The sequence below is a fragment of the Corvus cornix genome, chromosome Z (assembly GCF_000738735.6).
Source record: "Corvus cornix cornix isolate S_Up_H32 chromosome Z, ASM73873v5, whole genome shotgun sequence".
NCBI classification, from domain to species: Eukaryota; Metazoa; Chordata; class Aves; order Passeriformes; family Corvidae; genus Corvus; species Corvus cornix.
The window spans coordinates 39,359,888-39,383,645 of NC_046357.1; the positions used below are offsets into that span (position 1 = coordinate 39,359,888).

Here is a 23,758-nt window from a genome sequence, read left to right on the forward strand (position 1 = left end):
TTGTAAAATCTAACTCTCCATTTTTCAGGAACTACTTGTGGCACAAATTACCTGGCACTAAACATTTGAGGCTGAAATTGGCTACTGTTTTTCCAGATCTTTAAAGTATTATTGAGCTTTCCTCCTCAGCAATATTTTCTGGTTTGTTTTTATTTTTTTTATTTCCTACATTTCTGTCAAATGAGTTGCAAATTTGCTGCAAAGAACAAGAGTTGCTTAAGCATTGGTTTGGGTTTTTTTAGGAACAATAACTTATAGTTTAACATGGCCTGTGAAGAAGTTCTTGAGGCTTTTGTTAAACTCTTCTAAATAAGCTGTTACTCCTTGAAGACTTTTTCTTGCAGAATCACTAATAATTTGATCTGATTCTCCGTAACTTTTGTGTCGTGGTTTTTTGATACTATCAACTATGGTGATCTTTTCTTTTTGTAGTGAGATTTAATTAATAATTGAAATATTAATGAAATAATAATTGAAATATTAATGATTTCAAGCTAAAATAGTTTGGTAATGCATACTGTATTTTCCTGAAGAAAAAAATTAGCTCAGGCATTCCTTTTTTTTATGTCAGTAGAAAAGGGAAAATAACTTTCTATGTTTCTTATTTTAATTTTGGCAGTAATCAAAAAGGTCAGCATTTCTCTCTCACAAGTTAATGTTGTCAGCATTGTGTGACTTTATAAAAATTGGCTGAGGGACTAGGTAGTAGGTGCCCAGCAGCCCAGCTGCTTTTGTGATAAATTGTATAATATGGCCTGGATTAAAAATAATACTCATTTAATTTGTTTAATGATACCAGCATGAAAAAGCCAGCACGCCTGTTCTGAAATCCAGCACACCAACTCCTCGAGGTGACGTGCCAACCCCAGGCACTAGTGCAACTCCAGGACTCCGTCCAGGCCTTGGCAAACCTCCAACAATGGACCCTCTGGTTAACCAAGCTGGTGAATGCATTACCTCATGTGTTTTTATGGTTCCAAAATGAATCTTTTTTTACACATGTAGTTCTTTGTGACTGTTAAGTAAATATATTGCTTTGTTCTTGATATCAAGAGAAGGCTTGATGAGAAGCAGATGTTCAGATTATCAAGAGTTTGAATATCTTTCTCTCTTAGTCTTCTTTGTTTACTTCTGTCTTTATCTTTTTTTGCAAATAATCCAGAGACTGAATGCAATATAAAAAGATTTCTCAGAAGTTTCTGGTACTTATTCTTCATGCAATCCCTTCTTTGTGTGAGTCTACTAATATTTGCTGCAGTGCACAGCTTGACAAATGTTGGGGGAAGTTTACTTTTGCTATTCAGGCTGGTACACACAGTTGCTTCAGACATGAGCTGTGTAAACCATGTCTGTCAGCTTTACTGCTTAATTTGGCAAAGAAGAGATTAATGTAAACAGGGGAATATTACAGAAATGGAAATAGGTAATGCTAGAAGAGATTGCTAGAAGTAATCAGCAAATTCAGACTTCAGTAGATCTTATTTACACTGAAAAGAGCTGGTGGTACTGAAAGATCATGGTAGTGTCTTTTGACATTGTGTGTATGTGAGAGGGAAAGGTGAGATGTTTTGGGGGGGGGAAAAGGCTGCTTTCTTTCCTATATGCAGGAATACATAAATAAACCCACTTAATTTCATTATGCTGTAGCTGCAGGTTTGCGGACACCATTGGCAGTACCAGGACCGTACCCTGCTCCATTTGGAATGGTACCTCACGCTGGCATGAACGGAGAGTTAACCAGTCCAGGGGCAGCCTATGCCAGTCTGCACAATATGTCACCCCAGATGAGTGCTGCTGCTGCTGCAGCTGCCGTGGTTGCCTATGGAAGATCTCCTATGGTAGGCCATACGTTGCATGCAATCTCAGTCCTGTGAGTTGTGGTTCACTGAGAAAAGCTACATGCTTCATTTAGCACTGCGGAATTCCCAACTCATAACAGTGCCAGAGGCTTGACAGCTTCACTGCGTGCTTCACTGCGTGCTTCACTTTGCTGTGTGGCTGAAGAAACAAATTTGCACCTTGAAAACAAAGAATCTCAGTGTATTAATGTATGTTTTCTTTTTGTTCTTCACCTCCATCGGTGCTTTAACTGATGAATAAATGCCAGAAAATTATTTCATGCTGTAAATGAAAAAGTAGTTTTGGTAGACACAAGGTATTTCACTGTAGCTGTGGACATCTGCTTTTTTGTTGCTGAACCACATTTGTGTTCCATATAGACATAACAAATTAATCTTGAAGCATGTAAAAGTCTTTTCATCTGGGCCTCTGTCCCTGTTTTTTGTTGGGTTTTTTTTGTGGAAATCAACCTGAGAAGCTGGTCATTTTGGAGCTCTGAGATCAGGTGTCTTAAGAATAGTTGCTGTTGTGGGGTGTAGTAAGTAAATGGAGCCTGGTAGTTATAGTGGGTGTCACACAAAATAACCTAGGGGCCTGGTTCTGCAAACATGAGCTTGATGGCAGCTTTCTGCATAGACAAACTTACCTACTTGTAAATTTGGAAAATTGGATTTATGCTTGTCAACTTCTCATTATTGCTTGTATGACCACTTTTTTTCAAACTGGTAAACAGGGCTTTTACATGAAAATGTGCAAATTCTAAATAGCATACACCCTGCTTTTAAAGCAATAACAATATCTAATATAATGTTCAGAAGAAAAACTAAGTCTTTTTGGTCCAGAATTTCTGCTTGGATTATTTGATGTACATACTTATTCAGGGTATAAAAATTCAGTGGAATTGCAGTATGTAAAGAGAATGTCGTTTTTTAAGCTGTGGACAAATTTGTTTGCACCCCACAGTGTGGCTCTTTGAGAGATCTCTCAGCTGCTGTGCCCAAACAGAACACTGTGGAGGCAGTGAGATCCTAGCTGGGGCCTAAGGCAGCTTTCCAGCACCACACTGTGCCAGCCTGAGTATGTGCTAGCTCTCTCAGGAGTAAAGAGCACTGGCATGGCTTGGTGCTGACATGGACTGTAATTCCACGGCTAACACGGGACTCTCCCTGCTAACCAGGACTGCTGTGTTATGCTCAGTGGTGTGAATGCATGATAAATTATTTTCTGTTCTCATATGAGTGCTTCTATCAGAAGTATGCTCAGAGAAAACATCTGGGTTTTGCACCCCCAATGGAGGGTCACACAATTATCTGATACTGTGGGTAAAAGCCACCTTTTGTTTAAGTGCATAATATCTTGGGATTGGAGAAAAGAAGCTTGCTGAGAAATTGATGAGAAATTCCAAGTTTGAGATTAATTCACTTTTTGTTGTCAGGTTGGGTTTGATCCTCCTCCTCACATGAGAGTACCTGGAATCCCTCCAAATCTAGCAGGGATTCCTGGGGGAAAACCGTAAGTAACTTTTAACATTTTGGTAATATCTGCAGTATCTAGAGGGAATGAAGTTATATTGTGTCAGTGAACAGGGATTTGAAAGGGGATGGTGTCTGGTTGTTTTAAAGAGGATGCTTTAGACTTCTCCAGGTAAAACCTGCAGCGTAAAAATTCTGAAATGGTGGTAGTCATATCCCAAACCAGGTGTGTATATACCTATTTCCAAGGAAGAGTTGTTGAAGGTATACTTTAAGGTTTTTTTATTTCATCCTTTCTGGGGGAAGTTAAGGGGATTACAGACTAAATGGTAAATAGTGGTAAAATGTGTTAGATAAAAATATATTGAAACTAGAATTTGCAATACACTGAGGATAAATGTGCAGTGCAAACTTGCAGACTCCTTGTCTGGCACTTGTTTTATCAGGCATGGGAGTCTGCAACTGATGACAGTGGGTATCTGGAGTGGTTACTTCAGCAGTAGATAACACACCTTGCATAATGGAGCAAGCTATTTAGACCTTTTGTGTGAGTGCAGCTGGAGAGCAAAAGGATGATGGAGCAGTTGTGGAGCAGGTAGTGCATAGATGTAGAAGAATTTTCACAATAAGTTCTTTTTATTTAAATGTTCTAGTTATTGATGAAGCAGTTGTTAAATAAAATACTTCAGTGATGCTGTGACTTCTTGATGTTGCAATAAAATAAATTCAGCAGCATATATGAAATGTTTCAGTCATCTGGCTTTGTTAGACTATTGACCCTAAGCTTTACCAGTGCATGAGCATGACTCATGCATGCATGACCTCTGAAAATATGCAATTAATGTTTAGGACAAGTATTCTAAGCGGGTACTAACAGAGCAAATGTAACTCAGCTGTTCTTCTGGACAGAATGAGGCAGAGAGAATTCTAACAGTTTTTTCAACACTCTGTTAGAACCTGTTCTTTGTTCATACTTGGCAGTCAGTCCTGACTTCTCTTTCAACTGGAACTTGCAATTAGAGTAGTGTTTCTCTACCTAGGTACTTACATAATTTTGAAACTTTCTTAACACTTTGCACTTTCTGTGCAGGATGTTCATGTTACATAATGCCTACTTACCAATCTAAATCTAATTTTTCCTTTTGCAGTTTCACAAAACATTTAGAAACTATTATTTTTAGGATGCTGTCTAAGTTATCAGGCTGTGGTGAAAGTCGTATACTCACATATTTCTGTTTGCTTTAATTTTGGACTCCTATTAGTAACTAGTGATACCTTGTAATGTCAGTCTTGCAATGCAAACATCCTTGAAAGGATACCAGATTAGAGGCAAAAAAGTGTATCTTTTCTTCTGATCTTTTCCTATAACAATAAGAAAGCAGCAGACTAAGTCTGGAAAGCCATCCTGAACGTGTTTTTGTGGTTATCCACCGTACTTCTGAGAACAGGGTTAGCTATCTGTTGGCAGTGTGAGAAACCTGTTAAATCATGGTTTTACTTAAAGTTGGTGGTGTGTTGACAAGATTACTGAAGTGAGGGCTCAATGAGTTGGTGTTGCGTATCAAATGTTGGTGTATTTAAATTTAGTGCAGTAAGGATCAGGCTTTGTACTCAAAACTCAGACACTTTCTTGCTGACTTTCATGGAATTTGGCATACTTAAATAAAATGCTTGTGGAAATCGCATAATCAAGTGGCTGTAAGTTTTTACTTCTGGACAAGTATATTCATAAGCTTTCAATGATGTATTTCATTATTATGATGAAGCAGTTGTGGAGCAGGTAGTGCATAGATGTAGAAGAGTTTTCACAGTAAGTTCTTTTTATTTAAATGTTTTAGTTATTGATGAAGCAGTTGTTAAATAAAATACTTCAGTGATGCTGTGACTCATTGATGTTGCAATAAAATTCAGCAGCATATATGAAATGTTTCAGTCATTATTATTATTGCTTTGCAATATTTTATATTGTAAGCTATTGAAGCCTATTTTTGTTCAATCAGAAATTTTCGGTGGCTGAGTTCTAGTTGTTACACTGTTTAAGACAAAAGGACAGCATATGTATGCAGCCCTATTTTGTATCCTGGTAATTTAGCTAAATTACTTGTCTGGGGCAGGAAGCTGTGTGGGGGCTGTTTAGGTTTTTTTAATGTTTTTACCACTTTATTCTCACTGCTTCATATACTGCCTACTTTGATACATACTCCCTAGTTTCCACTTCATTTAATGTGTTCTGCAATGTTTGAGGTTTTTTGTGGTCATGTTACTTGTACATTTCTACTAAAATTACTTCTTTGCTTATTGTAGTGAAGCAAGCCTAAAATTCCATAAACTCATCTGTTATCTTTCCATTGACAGCTATAAGATAATCTCCTGTTTTAGTCTAGATTGGCTAGATGCTGTCTGCTGACTGCAGCATCTCTGAGTATCTCACCTACTTTAGGTTTTTCTCCTGTATTTTCTGTACAGAGCAGATATAATTGTGCAAACTGGTGGAGTACACCTTGTTTATTTTAAAAGTAGGCCTTTTTCTTGAGTGCAAATACGGTGTCACATTGAATTCTTTTTATTAGATGTGAAGTTTTAGTGAGTCTTGTTGCAAGTGGTACAGAGAATTTTCAAATTGAACTATTGAATCCCCACTCCTGTATGCTTAAGGCTGCACATTTTTTATCAACGGTTATGCTTATACTGCTTTTTCACCCAAAAGAAAATTATATTCCCTTGTTTCAGAAGGACAGACACTTCTGATAGCACCCAGGTTTTTTTAACCCTTGTACATTCTGAGATCTGTTAAAGACCTGCTTGTTAGAAAAATTAGTAGCCTGTTAAAAACCCACTTGGACATGAACATGTGGTGTCTGAGTCCTGAACTCTTTTGTTTTAACGCATTTAATTATACCCTGGACTATAAGTTTTTGGTGTGTTGATCTAATAATTTTTTTTTTGCTTTGCATGGTCTTTCTGGCAAGTACCTACTTAGCTTTTAGTTTTCTATAGCTGCTAAATTAACATTCTTATGGATTTCTGGTTTGTGTGAACCATGCCTTCTAATAGCTGGATCGTGGATTAAAGACAGATTTTCAAGATTAGTGTTAAGATTTATGTCCACAGTATTGCTTCACTGGTGTCTAAAATTCTGAATTAATGGTAGTATTGAGGACAAATATACATTCTCAGCATGTTTTCCCAGACAGTAAAAAAACCTGAAAATACATGTTTCTCATTTTAGTAGGAAAGGGAAACTTTACGTGGTAAATGTTCAATCTTTCTCCATCTAGTTTTAAGATGACTTTTCATTGTATTTTTGGAGAGGTGTACTATACTCTATTGGAATTGCTAGATTTCACTTCTGCTGAACTGAACTCTGGTCTTCAGATCTTCATACTTGCACAGTGAACGTACAGTGAGAGATATTGTAAAAGAAGGCTAATTTTACTGTATTATAGGAGATTTATGGGTGTGTGCATCCCTGGCATGTGTCTCTGGCTAGAATTATTTGGTGACATGTATGAAGATGAAGATTCAGTTATTTCTGTACAAAAACCTCTATCCTTATTTCTTGGCATTTTGTTCTATATGATGAAACAACACTCTCAGATATTCAGTTTTCTGTGATAACTACAATTAAAAATGAGCTGGAGTGCAAAGAAAAGCTGAAAGCAAAATGCACTCATGAGTGGAAGGAACTTTTTGCTTTTGCGTTTTGCTGTCGGGTATTGTGCTAGTCAAAGAAGTCTGCTTGAATTGAAGGGATGAAGTGGAAGTTTTGAGGGATTTTTTTTTTAAGGCATGGTACTTTAGTAGGCAGGAATTGTGAGCATCTGTATATCAATCTGAATACTTAGTGTAGCTGGCAGGTAGTTTAGTTAATTTGCTATATTCTTGGGTAGTGAATTAATTATCCTGATTTCTCCTCATCATGTCAGATGATACTTGCTATATACTTACTTGGAAATTGGAGATTTAAGCTGAGAAACTGGTTTGTATTAGTATCACTTAACTATGTTGCTGTACGTAGGAACTCTGCAGATTCTCAGCACTGCTTTCACACACATGAGGAGAATTCTCTGGATGAAGTAATTCAGAAGAATATTTCCATTATTCTGAAATAATATAAGTGACAGTATATTATTTCTTAGAACTCTTCTAAGTAAAAGGCATGGAAGTTTGTCTTGTAATTGTTCTTTTCAAAATATTCAGTTAATTAAAAGTGTACATTTACATATCAGTTGATATGTACTTAGCTTGTTTTATGTTAAATTTTAATTGCATTTGTATAAGATAATTTTCTTTGTTTGTTGTTAGCCCAACACAAGGAAGGACTCTCCTTTGACCAAAGAGGGATGATCATGGAATCCATGATTGGATAGCTGTCTTTTATACAGGCAGACTGCTCTGAGACAGAAATCTGTGCTAGTCATGAGACTAAACAGCAGTTTCTGGCATACATGGTCAGTTCTAAAAGAAAAATGGAAGGTCAAGTGGTGGCTGTTAAGAAATCCTGAGCTTTAGGGAACTCAAGAATTTGTCAGATTTTGCTAGCTGTTGACTCTTCTGAGGTTAGACAATGGAAATTCTTGTCACTTTTGAGCATTGAGGCCTGTGAATATGTCTAGTGCATTAAAAATTGAGTCTTCTGTAGGTGTAGGAAGTCCAGTCCTTCCCAGAAGTAGCAGGCCCTCTGTGATGGTGACCTGATGAAAAGGAAGCCAAGGGCAGCAGTGACTGAGCTGCAAATAGTCATTTGCACTGCTGTCTCCAGTCCTGTGTTCTTCTGGAGACAGACACTTTCCTTGTCTAGGGAGTGTCAGCCTGGCAAATGATGCAAGTTTTTTCAAGGTTAAAAGGTATTGTGTAACAAAGTTATACCATAATATCTAGCAGATACAAGCACTAATCTATCATACCGTAAGTATGCTGGCAGTGGTGATATTAGCATTACATGCCACAAGTCTTCAAGCAAACAGGAACATTTACTGTTTTGCTTGCTTGTCTTGGCAGAGGGATTTGGCAAAGTGTAGCTGTTTCTTTCTACAGTGGATTGCAGATAACTTGCATTGTAGAAAAAGCTGTCTTGGCTTAGTAGGAAACTATCGTTGGTCTGTTTGTTAGGCCATCAAACACATCCTGATCAACTAGTCTTAGAAGCAAATGCTAAAAAAAGAGTGACTCCTTCTATGATCAGTTTAGCCCCACTTTAAACACAGACATACTCATGAAATTCTGCATGATTAAAAATACACTGGTTTAGGCCTCTGATGTTTCAAAGCATAAGAGTCATTACAATTCTACAGTAAACAGGAAGTACTTGAAAAATATTTCTATTGTCTTCCTCATGCCCCATCTCAGCAAGAACTGAGAAGCTCTATGTATGCACCTAAGCACTTCAAACCACTAATTATTTAGGTATTTTGACTTGAACAGAACATTTAAGCTGTAACCTTCAAATAAAAAAAGTCATGGACAAGTAGATTATTCTCTTGAACGTGCTGGAAAAAATTGCCTAATACTTGCTTAATTGTTTTGCTTCAGTCCATGATAAAAGCAAGGGCGGGCTGAAACTTCAAAGTTGTACAGTTCTGTGTACTCTTACTGCTAACAAATATTCTGCAACTGACTTTGATCTGGAGCCCAGGATGGGGCCAAGCTTTTCAGTGTCTTAAATGTTGTGACTCTTCAGTTGGATTGTGTAGATGAACCTGAGCAGTTGTTCAGCCTCAAGCAGACTTGTTGCCACTCCTGTTCTGCTTTCTCTCCCATCCTGTGACTGATCTGTTTAGTGAATAGCTACTTTGGGACAGTCTTGTCTCTATTCTTCTTCACAGGAAGGAATGGATTTCTAGTTAAACCTTTATCATTACTATAATTCTTCATACAAAAGCCCAGAAAGGGTCCCATGGGACAAAATACATTTGATATACTGTGTGCCTCGTATAAATGTACGAGAGTGAACTTTGCACTTCCTTTCTTATCTTACATTTCCCATTCCTGACATTTCTATGACAGAAAGATCTGCCATCTTTTGCACTTGCTCATCCTCTATTTTTGGGTATTCTCTGAGCAAGCTTTCTGCTCTTACATCCAACCATGAAACAAGACTGAGTACAGGAATTGCATATATATGCACTATTAATTTCTTCTTTTTAGGAGCAGTTACTGTTAACCAGTTTTTACCTTTCACTTAAGAAAAAACTGTGATATTGCATGGATTGACTGTTACCACTGTTACTTTCTGTATGAAAGAGCTGTAGTGTTCTTTCATCTCTCCTCACTCTTTTTCAAAGGAATACTTATGCCCAGGAGCAGAGCAAATTCAGTTGCTTTGTGATGTCTGTTCCAGAACCAGGCATCTTCCTTGTTCTTTCATTTCAAACTGTGTGATACTTGGGGACAGGTAATAAAATACTGTTGAAAATACTAATTTATTATTAAGAACAGGAGATTAAATAGGAATGTCTATTGTTGGGTTCTTGGAAGATGGATGTGATAGTAATAGTTGAGCTACAGTGATTGAAGATTTCTGAGGAAGAAAGTAGATTTGGAAAAGAAAGGGAAATCCTGAACAAAAGAATATATTAGAAAAATAAATGTTTTAGTAGGGAGATGGCAGCTCATTAGTGAAAAAAAAGTATACTCATCTCTCACAATTTTTTATCCACTTTGGCCTCTTGAAGGATGCTGTTAATGTAACAACATTAAAACCATGAACTATGGGTGCACTTACAACAGAAGTAACAGAAAAGGAGCTCACTAGTATAGCAAAAATCAGCCTTTTACAGCAGTATTTTCATTATTTAAAATAAGCAAACAACCCCCCCTGCTCCTGAAACCTTTATTAGTTGGTGTTTGTGCCCTTGTCCTTGAGTAGAGCTGACTTTAAACTTTTTAGTGACCATGAAAATATAATTTCATGTACTTTCCCCAAGGAAGAGTGCTTTTCTTCAGTGCTGGAATGTCACTTCCTCAAGCCTCAGTTTCTGTAAACTTGAATCATGCGATGAATACAAATAAAAGGTATTTCAGAAGTGCCAAAAGTACCTTGAAAATGGAGCCTTTCGGGTTTTCCACTGTACTTATTCAAGAAAACATATTTATGAGAAGATTATATCAGCTTTCTGATGAAATGTGTGTGCAACCACTCTATGTGTTTCTGTTTTCTGTTTAAAGCACTACTTACCGGCTAGAAAGAGAGGTATATGAGCACAGCGAGTGATGATGTTAAAGATGAGGTGCAGGAATCAAGCAAAACTTTGGCTTGTGGTCCTGCAAGGCAAAAGGTACAAGCCTCATGGAAGGATGAGAGTAGTGCCTGGTTAGGGACTGCTGCTATAGGACTTGTGGTGTTGAGACTTGGAACTGCTAGCTAGAAACCAGGGGCTGAAAGATCTTTTGATTATCTAAGTGGCTGAGGAATAGCAGCTGTGACCTTCATCTGTAGAGTTAAGGGTGGAATTTAACCTGCTTTGCCATTACACAAATACGTCAGCTGAGGCAAGCTGAAAATTTCTATTGTGAATCCTTGTCTCCTTCTGAGGTTTCATCTGCCTATATTACTTGGCACTGTAGCTCTGATTTTTGTGAGATGATTGGCAAAGAATAAAAATTTAAAATACTGTGTTTTTCTTGCATTGTAGTTCTGCAATGGCTGCTTTTTAAAATTGTTTTGTCTTCTCTCTTCTTTCCCTTCCCCAAAAGAGCCTACTCCTTTCATGTTACTGCAGATGGTCAGATGCAGCCAGTTCCTTTCCCTCCTGATGCCCTCATCGGTCCAGGAATCCCTCGCCACGCCCGTCAGATCAACACTCTGAACCACGGGGAAGTTGTGTGTGCAGTTACCATCAGCAATCCCACGAGACACGTGTACACGGGTGGGAAGGGGTGTGTCAAGGTCTGGGACATCAGTCAGCCTGGCAACAAGAGCCCTGTGTCTCAGCTGGACTGCCTGGTAGGTGAACAAGAATTTATGCAGAAGGGTAGCTTCTCCTTAGAGACTCAAAAAAAAAAAAGCTATCCTTGTTTGGATTTTGTTCATATTAAAAGGAAGCAGCATAGAGGTTTGTGCAGTGTTAACTGAGAAGACTTAATGTTGTCAAGCACAGCAATATGTACTGTAAATGAAAATTCTAGCTTCAGTGTTGATCCAATTAAATGTGGTGGGGGTTTGGGGGTTTTTCACCCTTTATCCTTTCTTTACTGCTATCATTTTGTAATTGCCTAGTAGTAACAGTGCAGTTGAATGGGTATTCTGTTCTGTGGCAGGTATCTGTCTGGATGCAGAGCCTTCATTTTAGTTATGGAGCAGTAATGACTGATTAAGCCAACATTTCCACTGCCCTACTTACTTCTCCTTTGCTGCAAATTAAAAAAAAAAAAAAAATCATAGTAGGAATGCTGTTAACTAATTCTTGCAGTGTTTTTTCCTGTGTCTTGAGTTACAGATCTTAACCATCAATTTTGTAAAAAACTGCTGCCAGTCAAGGAAGGCTGTAATAAGGAAAGGTAGAAATGTCTTCTGTCACTAACTTCCCCACACAGTACCTCTCAAATCAACAACAGTATCACAAATGAGAGATCAATAAGTACAATAAGAATCATGTTGAACAACAAAGGACCAACATAAATACAGGACCAATACAGGAATCCTTAATCTTTTAACTTTAATACTGTGAATACAAAATTGTATTTGAAAGAAAAATTCAAAAATCTGAAGGGCATGAGACTTGAATGACATTTCCATATAGGGTTGTTAAATGCCAAATAAAAGGTCATTTGCTTTAGTATTTCTATTGTTGGTGACCTTCACTGATGGAGTACCTTTGCAGAAAAGCAAGCTTACTTTGGCTCTGTTTTTATGTAATGAGATAGAAACCTTGCCATTCATCAGGTTTGAAACAGAGTAGGCTGTGGCAACAGGAGTCTGCAGTTTTAATTTCTGCACCTGTAGTTTCTAATTAGTGACAAGAAGTAGGTGTTTCAAACCTTTTAGGATCTCCTGGTTCCTCTTCAGTAATGGAAAAAGTAACAAACTGTTTAAAGCTTTGATGCAGTCAGAATTATATTAGTGGTCATTACTGGCAGGCACGTAACTGAGATGATTTGTGTTGTACAGAACAGAGATAACTACATCCGCTCCTGTAAATTGCTTCCCGATGGATGCACCCTGATTGTTGGTGGGGAAGCCAGCACATTATCCATTTGGGACCTGGCAGCTCCAACTCCTCGCATCAAAGCAGAACTGACATCCTCAGCGCCTGCCTGCTATGCTCTGGCTATCAGCCCTGATTCCAAGGTGTGCTTTTCCTGCTGCAGTGATGGGAACATTGCAGTGTGGGATCTGCACAATCAGACACTGGTCAGGTGAGTCGTTGTTTACAGAAAATTTTAATAGGAGTTACTCTTTGGACAGTTACATAAATATTTATCTCCCTGAATAGGGTTCATGACAGGAAAGTAAATAGTGCCTGTTATTCAAAGGAGTGGTTTACACCCCAGTTAGGCAGAAACTAGTTTTGGTAGCTTCAGCCTAGTCTTGGAAGATGTGTTTTCAGGGCCTAATGGGTTGTCTGTCACCTACTGTAGTCAATGTAAAAACTCCTGTGGGTTTCTGTTATTTGGGATTGGTCTGCAGGTTTCTACAAGCAGCATTCTTGCTGATTTGTTATTGGGATAGACTGAACAGGCCTTTTAAGGAACACTTTGAGGTTTGTTCTTTTCCTTTGTCTTAAGCCTTGTTATGTAAAGAAGAGTATTTTCAATTCTTACTTAGTGATGGTAAGTAGTAAAATTAATCTTACAAACATATTTGAAAGGGTGGATCCTCTCAGTTCTTTAGGAAAGCACAGGGGCTTACAATAAGCTAAAATTTAGCTTATGCTTACCAAAGTAGTGGTGGCTTACAATATTTTGAGAAGAGAGAGTCTAATTAGGGAAAGGCCATGTTACCTGAAAAGTTCTGAACACAAAAATTACAGAATACACTTAGTCTGCTGTGTTTCAATTAAACTTCCTGTATATCCATAATTAGCTGAAAATTACATGCAGAGAGTCATGTTAATGTGCATGCAAATTTTACTTTCTGTTGAACTTTTAGGTCAATAAATACAATTTTAGTTTTACAAAGTTTTCAGAATGCACATGACAAAGTTAGTCCCTGTAAAGGTGCACTCTGTGGCATCTATACACATCTATGAATGTCTTGCTTTTTAAATGTTTGCTGTATGTGTTCCCACCACTTGCTGGCTGATCTTGCTGATTGATAACACATGGAATTTTGAGACCAGAGCTACTAAACAAAATGTGCAGTGTGACCTTTCTGTGGCAGGCTCTTGGTGATTCATACCCTTCACTCCCAAGCTAGTTGTCTTTTCCCCACCCGCCCTTCACCTTTCACATTGAGGCATAGGACTTGCTAAAGCTAATTGCTGATGAAAAATGCAGGAGCCTCAGAATGCTTTTGCCAAAGGATTAAGAAAAACTTGAGATGACCTTCTCGTTGCTGAAAGCTGAGAGTTGCTAATGAGAAGGTTATAAAACCAACTACACCATTTAGATTTTTGTAATCTCCTGCCACAGAGACTGCAACTTCGTGGCTCAGCAATGCTTGTGTTTAACTATCTGGATCTCTATCTGGATCCCTTTCTATTAGTATATCTGCTTGTTATTTATCTTCTTGACTTGCAGCCAAAGAAAAATACAGAAGCTGGTTTCTGAAATCGGAAGTTTTATTCCCTGACTGCTTTGATTTAATCCAAGTTAGCCTTAGTGATTTTAATATTCTCACAAGTGGGTTTGGTTGTCTTTTTTTTTTTTTTTTTCAAAACCTGATAGGAAATATTTGACTTTATTCAGCTAGCCATGATGCAATTCATTCCTCTAGCACCTGGAAAATGTTTTTGTAATACTGGTATTTAGTGCTCAGTGAGAGGGAGGGGCTGATTCTTGCTCATCAGCAGACACAGAAGAGATGACACACATGTACAGAGTCCAAAACTAACACCACAACAGTGTTTACCTTGAGCTCTGGCAGGAAATCATTATTCAATCTGGTTTGTTTTATCAGGCAATTCCAGGGCCACACAGATGGAGCCAGCTGTATTGACATTTCTAATGATGGTACCAAGCTCTGGACAGGAGGTTTGGATAACACTGTCAGATCCTGGGACTTGAGAGAAGGGAGACAGCTACAACAGCATGACTTCACATCACAGGTAACTGGATTTTCCTACTGCTTGGGGCAGTGTGTGGGGTGGAAAGGAAACCCTTAGGATCAAAGGTAAGATCGAGCCCAGTAGAACTGGCAGGTTGTTCCCTCTCTTTCTTTTGGCTGCTCACAACACAGCTTTCTTATGTGCTTAGATTATAGAAGAAAATGATAGCCTGACACTATTCTTTTCCTATTTTTGTAAGTTAAAAGGTAAAAACAGGGGTTATTTAGTTACTTGAATTTTGAACTACAGTTTTGCTACTGAACTACGTGAATTTGCCCTTATCTCTCTGTCTCCCTCTCCCAAATAATTTTAACTGCAGAAAAAAATTATCTGTAGGAAAAAATTAGAAGTTGTAAATATGGTTTAATTTTCAGATATTTTCCCTTGGTTATTGTCCTACTGGTGAATGGCTAGCTGTGGGAATGGAGAGCAGCAATGTCGAAGTGCTACATGTAAATAAACCAGACAAATATCAACTGCACCTTCATGAGAGTTGCGTATTGTCACTCAAGTTTGCTTACTGTGGTAAGTTGCCCTGAACATAGAACTGGAGCTCTTAATTCATATATTGCTGACTAGTTATTTCATAGTCATTAGTTATTACATCTCAGTTCCTTAAGTAATGCATAAATATTTCTGCTTTATCAATTCAAATGCACTTATCTACAAACAACCATCTGTTTATCTAGCGGCTGTTGTGAGGATTGATTCATGTGTAAAAAGCTATTTCTGTTTGAAGAGGTAAGAGATTTCCTAGTATGTAGCACACTGTAAACGCACAGAGTGTCCACATTGATTGTAAGCAAAAGTACTGTGTTGATTAGTGGCAAGAACTTCTATAGGGGTAATTAGTTAACAGATTTCATTGATGTGAATTGAAGACCCAAAATTTGTCAGACACGTCTTTCATGTTTTTTTAATCCTTCTGGTTTATATTCTAGGTAAATGGTTTGTGAGTACTGGGAAAGATAACCTTCTTAATGCATGGAGAACTCCTTATGGAGCCAGTATCTTCCAGGTGAGGATGATATTGCTTTTAATGAAAAAAAAAAAAACCATGCAGAGTCCCAAGAGTGGACTTGGATATCTTCATATATGTGATCTACCCAAAATGGGATACTGAAATGAGGGCAACAGACTTCTTTTTAATGATGAAAAATATTTCTATTTTTCTTCTAGTCCAAAGAATCTTCATCAGTGCTTAGCTGTGACATCTCTGTGGATGATAAGTACATAGTCACTGGCTCTGGAGACAAAAAGGCTACAGTCTATGAAGTTATCTACTGAAAAATATGACGGGGATATTCTTTTAGAAGTTGAACTGGGCCAAAATTGTTCTTAATTGTAGACGTAGAAAGGTTTTGAATTTTTGAAAGGAACACAAGTGTTGAGGTTCCAGACCTTGCCATGAAACTACTCCAATTTTTCAAAATAGAAGGCAACATCCAGCAACTAAATATTGGCTACGTGGACCAGATGGAACACAGAGGCAAGATGGACAGATGTAGCCCAGGTTTTTGACATAATTTTTAAAAGCCAAGTCTACTGAAGAATGTTGGAGCCTTTTATTTTTTTTTTGTGACCTCATGCAAATTGTTCTCATTGCCTGAATATGGGGGATAAATACCTTTCTGTTCCTTGCAGTTCAAGTTGCATTCTATCCTGTGTAGAGCAGCAGTGTCTCAGATGAACTTGTTTCCTGGTTTTGCATCTTGTGATATGTTTTTGTATTTTTGTTGAAGGTCAAACATTTGTACAAATTGTAAATATATTTAGTTTACTACAGTAAAGGCTTTAGTACGAACAACCAGTCTTCCCCCTTGTCCCCTCCCTGCTTGCCCTGCTTATTTAAAATTAAAAATCTTTTGGGGATATAAGTACCTTTTTAGAAGCAAAAGCAAACACTATGTATAGTTTGAAAATGGTGTCTTATTCTTTATAACTATTCTTAGATTCCTTTATCATACTTCAAAGTAGTTGATTTGACATACTAGGGTATCAAGTCCAGTAGATACTGTCTTGTTCTACAGAAAACTTAAAAAGGCAGTTTTGTACTAATTATAGTGTAAATATAAAAATTGAACATTTCATAAAGCTGTTCAGTTTAAGTTCATTCTGATGTCCCATGTATATGTTCTTTGGCAGATACAGTAATATGTGCCTGATCATAACTCATTTGGTCATTTCTCTACAAGAGGAGGTGACTTCCCTGTCCTTTTTCCCCCAGCTGAACAGAATTCATGTGAGACTGCATTTCAACTAAGTACATCAGAGCCTTTATTCGTTAACTGAGGGTGTCTGTGATTAGATAAGCTAGATAAGTTGCACCCTTCATGTTTTACAGAGAAGTGGTAGTTAATGACCATTTCCTTTTTAAAGTCTTGTCTATACTTAGATACTCAGGTAAATTTAACTAAATTACCAAAAGTGTGAGTTTTACAGGGGATTGCTTAAAGACGTTAAATACTTGCAGGGTTGCAAGTGAAGTGAATTAACCTAAACTAAGTTAAACTCGCCTCTTAATTTCTTGTGAGAATATTGACTAAGAAGGATTTTGATTTTCAACTAATTCACTCTACAAATTAATTAGAATTAATTTTCCTGAGTGTCCCATATTATGCAGGCCTGTAGGCTCTATGTATTCATGCTGAGCAACTTTTTCCACTGTCACATCAGTGTGTGACATCTGTGAAGAGCCATGCTAAGCAGTCAGTTACCAAAGCTATGCATCTTCAAGTTTTCTTGGTGTACTCAAGAGCAATGGATGAGGAGAGAATGTGTTCACTTTACTTAACTATTATTTTTTCAGTTTAGCATGTTCTGCCACTGTGCGCTAGACAACAAACTTTGCTATTGCACTGGTGAGGGTCATGCATTTCCTACATTCTGTAATTTGGTTAGAATTTCTATTGCTAATGGAGAGTACAGATGAACAGAAGAATATCTTTGAACAACTAATTCAGATTACACAAACTGGCAGACAGAAGAGCTGCTTTCTCATTTTGCTAGCATTTGACAATGGCCTATGTCCCTGCTCTTTCAAAGACACATAGCTAGGAAGAAACAAGTTTGACTGACAGATGCATTGATTGGATAAAGAATTTTTCATCTGGGGGCAAATTTTATCTCAGTTAGTAGTCTGAAGAGACACTGGCTTTCTTTTCAATTTACATAACCATTCTACTGAAACCACTTTATAGCATGTAGATGTGTAATAGCCTTAATGGACTAACATTCATTTGGAATGTAGAATGTTACCCATTCAGGATAATCTGGTCTCCTATACATTTAAAATTAGCCTCAATCCATATGTATCCATATATATCTTTGTTGATTACTTGCTGTTAATTTGTATCTGTATGAAATGACAGACCAGTTTAGGTGCTGGTCATGTTGCTTTCAGACATAGTGGGGCAAAAAGCAGAATCATCAGGCTTTTCAAAGAATTAACTATATTTGCTACACTGAAATACTGGGAAGTGCTATGCCATTTTTAAAAGGTAAAGTTTTAAAAAATCAAGTATTTACTAGATTATTGATTTTTACACTTTTCATATTGAAGTTTCTCTGAACATCTGGCTCTGCCAGTGATCATTGACTTTAGCAGCACCCACAAATTTGCTTTAGTTAGGATGTTTTTGATTTTTGCCAAACTGCTATCACCTTGGCTTTTACTTTATAGGTATCCTTTTGCTGTTCTCTGAAGTTGATATCAGAGGAACCAAGAATGCAAGTATTCTAACATATCCATATGAATTGAAAAAAAACCACAAGTGTAATCACATTCTTGGCAATCAGGAGGTTCAAAATCATACTGTTAGGAAAATCATAAAATACCTTATTTTCTTGGCTTCTAGAACGCACAGTGTGTCAGAGCAGTTATGGAATCAGAAATGTATGCATGTGAATGAATTTAATCATATTTGTACCATATATTTCTTGATTGTAATTAAGAAATTAATTCTTCCCCTCCTCCCCCCCCACCCATCATATCTACTTTAAGCCTTGGGTCTGAAAACTAGTGGATGCATCTGAAAACTTGTGGATGCATCATCCATACTTGTGGATGAGTAGTTCTCTCCATTTGTTGTTTCAGATTTCACTTAATGTTTATGAAACATCATGGGTTTTTTCATTTGTCAGACAGTAAAGCATATTCTACTTGCAGATGTAAGTTTTAATGAAAAGATAGATTCCCTGAACTCCTGGCATGTCTGTGTATGCAATTACCTACAAGATTTGAAACTTGTGGTGCTTGAAACTTCTGTAAGTTCTTGTAGCTCTGTGTAAAGTAGTGGGTGGAAATAATTGCTTGTTGAATGAAGAAACAGATCAACCGAGATCAGCAGCAGCAGAAAAGGCACTAGAAAAACGATATGGGAAAAAGAAGTACGCCAGTAACTATTGCGTAGGTAATTAATTTTTTTTGGGGGGGGGAGGGGGAGGTCAGTTTAATTACAGTCCTAAAAGATACCTTTGGTTAGCCCTTTTTTGGGACAGTCTTTGTGTGCTGGGTGGCCCTCAGTATTCAGAGATGTCTGAATGCCGCTCTGGCAAATGCTAGTGCTGGATAGAAGCAGGGAGTCCTTACAAAAGACATTTTGGATGTCAGTGCATACAATAACTGATGAAGAGGGGATTTGTGGTAATACCAATTCAACTGAACAAAATTCTTTGCCAGCTTTAATATGTATATTTTGTATATGTGCACTGGCATAACCCTTCGTAAATCAATTGTGCAGAAAATCATGGTATCATTCCACACAACGTATTTGTCAGTGTGTCAGACTTTCTTTTTGATTATAATTCCAAGTAATGATAATTTCCCATGTTAGTCTACAAGCCACTGGTACCTGAGAGAGAATTTTCATCTACATTAGTTCTTTTTAACTCATTTGGCATTTCAAAGGCTTTTCTTCCTTTAAAGGAAAGAGGGAGCACTAAATGAATATGATTTTCATAGACCATTACAACACGTGTTATTTTTTAATATTAACATCAATGTAGAATCTGTCATCTAGTCTCATATATACTACTGTGTATAAATGATTGACATCATTTTTGGGTCACATTTTTGCATTGATGATACAAGTAGAATTTTCAGAAGTTTCTAAGTTACTGAAGTAGCTTTAACTCACAAACTGATTTTTGGTTTTGGTGTTTAATTCTTGGTAGGTTTTTTTTGTTTGTATTTTTGTGGAACGACTAGCCCACTTATGAGTCTGTGGGATTATGTAGTCTAGTTAGAATAATCTTTCATATTTTCTACTATATTGGTGCAATTTTGAGTTGATGGGGAAGTTCCACCATTCCATTAATTAAGGAAGGTGGATTTTAAAGTTTTTGGGCTAAAGAGAAGTACTGACTTCTGATTTTGCATTACTGATAAAGTGCTTACCCCTTAAATCACTTCACTGGAGAATGTGGACTGGCTCCAACTCTGCTGTCTCCTTGAAGGATTTTATTTTTTTCTCCTACCACAAGTACACAGAAGGAATTTGAGAATGTAGGTCTATGTAAGACTTCAGTCATAGTGTCCTGCCAGACAGACATACTTTATTACGTAATGGGGAAGGTGAAGCAACTCAGAGTTGAACCTAACAAACCAGAATGCAAGAGTTCATGGCAGGAAATAACACAGACAGAATCACATAATCACTTAGGTTAGAAAAGCCTTCCAAGATCTAGTCCAACCTTTGACTGAACATCACATGTCAACTAAACCATAGCATTATGTGCTGCATCTGGTTATTTCTTGAACACCTCTGGGAATGGTGACTCTACCACCTCCCTGGGCAGCCTGCTCCAATGCTTGACAACTTCTTCCATGAGAAAATTCTTCCTGAGGTCCAACCTGAACCTCCCCTGACTCAGCTTGAAGCTATGTCCTCTTGTCCTGTGCTTGAGAGGAGAGGCTAACTGACATCCAACTCGTTACAACCTCATTTCAGGGAGTTGTAGAGGGATGAGGTGTCCCCTGAGCCTTTTCTCCCAGGCTAAGCAATCCCAGCTCCCTCATCCACTCCTTAAAAGACTTATGCTCCAGACCCTTCACCAGCTCCATTGCCCTTCTCTGGACACACCTCAATGTCCTTGTCATGAGTGGCCTGAACTGAACACAGGATTTGAGGTGCAGCCATTCCAGTGACAAGGACAGGGAAAATCCATTCCCTAGTCCTGCTGGCCACACTATTGCTGACACAAGCCAGGATGCCATTGGCCTCCTTGGCCACCTGGTCACACTGCACACACATGGAAAATGAGAACATAGAAACACGTATATTTTAGGTGTAATCTAACATGCAATCCACGCAATTCACCTAGAATGAGATTTCAGTGTGCAATTTCACTAACTTCTGTTTCTCTGTAAAGTTGTTAAAATGTTTCTGTGTAGTTATTCAAAGACACTTGAGCTGTGTGTTTGAACTGGAAGTGGACATTTCTTTGACATCCATAAACATCTAACCACCTCATCCTAAGAGGAAAGGGAGTTAAATCACAGACAGTTCCCAACATTTACCATTACCTTTTATTTCTGTAGCTCAAGATCTGCTTCTAAGCAATTGATAATCCCATTTTCAGCAACATGCTCCCAAATGTCCCATTGCATCTTAAGTGCTTAGTGCAGTATGGTAGATTTTGCTAGGGAAACCAGACATGTAAAAACTGGGTGCTTGAAAAATCTATCTTACTGACATTTCTGTGAAATTTACCCAGAGTTTCTGCTCAGCTATATAGGAGAGCTCACACACTGAAACATTTTCTAAATCAGCAAAAAGTAGGTTTTGAACACAATTTAAGCACATGGGTGGGCTTGGGTTCTTTTTGTTTTGGTTTGTGTTTTTTTACTATTTTGTGTTGATTTATTTCTTTTTTTCTTCTGACATAAATTTAAAAGTATAAATTGAATACAACAAGAAAACATGCAGGGAAATCAGAAGAATGAATAATAGCCTTCAGAGGGCAGAATGTTGTTGAAGATGCTGTATCTCAAAGCAAAGAACCTACTGCTTCTGTGATACATTAATTCTTGAGAGTGCTGGATTTCTATTTCCTGGAAGCTGCAGTGCTGGTCAGAAAACTGAATACCAAAAAATTTCTGTTGTGGGGACAAATGTTATTTTCAAATCTGAGCCGTGTTTTTTCTGGGGTTTGGGGTTTTTTCCCATATTTCTTACATCTGGGTCTCACAGCTCACTCCTAGAAGCTGAACAACAGTCTGTGTCCTTTCTGGCTCTATGCTCTACTATGCATTAGTAAGAATTTAGTTGCCTATTGATGATACGTAGAATACAGGAAAATCTGATTGAATATTTTAGTGGATAGCTGCATTGATTATATTGGGCAGTGTCTGCTGTAATGATTTCCCTTACTAAAACAAGCACTCAGAGATAAGATAGCTGCATTATTCTATATTATTTGTACTTTTATTGTTTATAGAATTGCTGGTTTGGCATAGTTCACTCTTCCCAGAAAAATTCTGTGGTGGCTTCTGAAGTAAAACTTAAAATTATGAGATCTTTCCTCTCCTATAATTTCACATGTGATTTTGCCCATATTTTTGTAAGGTTATGTTGATTCATAGAAGAGATGCTGCAAGGAACACTAGACAGTTCTATTGTGTACAGCTTGGCAAGGATTGCCTTTGCTATGTTCACAGTACAAAGGTATAGTATCTCTCAAACCCTGTTTCTATCTGTTTTCTGCCAAAAATGAGTTTGAGGTGAAGATAACACATAGTCTGGAGACTAAGTAATCAAACATACTGTTATCATTATCCCTTTTGTATACTCTGTCATTAACACAGAAAATTGAGATGATAGCTTGTAACTGCAAACAATAAATCTGTTTTTCCTTCGAGCACTGATTTTAATGGCAGTTTAAAGAAGTTAACAAGCAGAATGAAGGGGTCATAAATGAAAGTTAACCCATAGCAGTGGAAGCTTAGAAATCCTTGTTACTTTCCTGGTAGTGAGCCTAATTTGTTTAAAATAAAATCCATCTGCTCATTTCACAGTCTTTGTCACATTTTCTTCAGTGATCCACAGTGGATTACCCCTTTACTTTAAAAATTGGCTGCAATTATGATAAGCTAGTAACTTATTTTGTGGTTTGCTGTAGCATGATATTTTGCAGAGCAAAATTTATTCTTTTTATTCTTAAAAAAATTAGTCACATATTGGGTTTTTTTGCAGTTGGACCCAATTTTTTAAAATTAGATTTCAAGTAAATATATAATCTGATGGCTTTGCAAATTCAAAATATTTTCTAATTGCTGATGACTCAGCCAAACACTACTGTTAAGTATGTAAATGTCCTTACTGTCAGCCTGGTATTTGCTTAGCATGCCATGCATGCAACAAAACTTTGGAGTGATTCAACTTTTGTGGCCGCATTAAATTTATTTACTGGAATAAGTTTCCTTTTTCATACAGAAATCAGTTTACTACTGTGCTCCTTTGTGTTTCCTCCTGAATATACATTAGATCTCTAGAGGTGTTTTAATGAGTTATACATACATAATGCTTCTAACTTTTCTCTGTCTTTCTGATTGTTAATTATGTGAGATGTGTATTTCTAACTGCAGTTGAGTGAATATTCACAAATATATGGTATAATTGAATTTTTGAATGTGTACTTCAAGAAGTTTATAGACTTGTATGGATAAATCATTGATTTTCATTTGTCAAATTCAAGATTTCCAAGTCCTGATACTCATGTATTTTTATCAGTGAATCTGTTTAAGGAAATACTTCTGGATTTTGAATGGTTTTCATAGCTTTTTTTATTTGTTTATGTAGATAATCTTCTTCGTTGAGCACAAGTTATTGACCTGATATTCTATTTATAATTCTTCCTGGTTCTTCAGTATTTTATCTAGCTGTAACTTATTAAAAACCACAAATATGAAATGGGGATATTAATGACAAGTGGTTTAAATGTGAGAGTTTTAAAATGCATGTTAGAATATTTCAACACTTTGTTCACTGTAATTTTACATTTTTTCATTACTTAAGTAATTAAAAAAAAATCCTTAGGGTTGAATTATAGTAAAATTTTATACATCTCAGTACTAATTTTGTCTCCCAGTGGACAGCAATAATTTAGATGGGATTGTTTTTACTCTACCTAATTTATTCTTGGGACGGGGGAAGGGGAAAAATATTAACCTTGCAAATTTTGCTAATTATAATAATTTCATTACTACTGTTAATTTTTTTAATAACCTCCATGCCTTCA

The 23,758-nt window shown here is 37.2% G+C and overlaps 1 protein-coding gene across 3 annotated transcripts in view; it reads left to right on the forward strand.

Moving 5' to 3' along the window:
* The window catches only part of TLE1 (TLE family member 1, transcriptional corepressor), a 74,330-nt gene extending 55,610 nt beyond the window's left edge, over positions 1-18,720 (forward strand). For all 3 annotated transcript variants that reach the window (XM_039567749.1, XM_039567750.1, XM_019288401.2), the window contains 9 exons: positions 800-944; positions 1,648-1,838; positions 3,275-3,351; positions 11,007-11,256; positions 12,421-12,668; positions 14,371-14,518; positions 14,893-15,043; positions 15,460-15,536; positions 15,698-18,720. In XM_039567749.1, coding sequence (XP_039423683.1) covers positions 800-944; positions 1,648-1,838; positions 3,275-3,351; positions 11,007-11,256; positions 12,421-12,668; positions 14,371-14,518; positions 14,893-15,043; positions 15,460-15,536; positions 15,698-15,805 — 1,395 coding nt within the window. In that variant the 3' untranslated portion in view covers positions 15,806-18,720. The remainder of the gene's footprint in view (positions 1-799; positions 945-1,647; positions 1,839-3,274; positions 3,352-11,006; positions 11,257-12,420; positions 12,669-14,370; positions 14,519-14,892; positions 15,044-15,459; positions 15,537-15,697) is intronic.
* Positions 18,721-23,758: the final 5,038 nt, after the last annotated feature.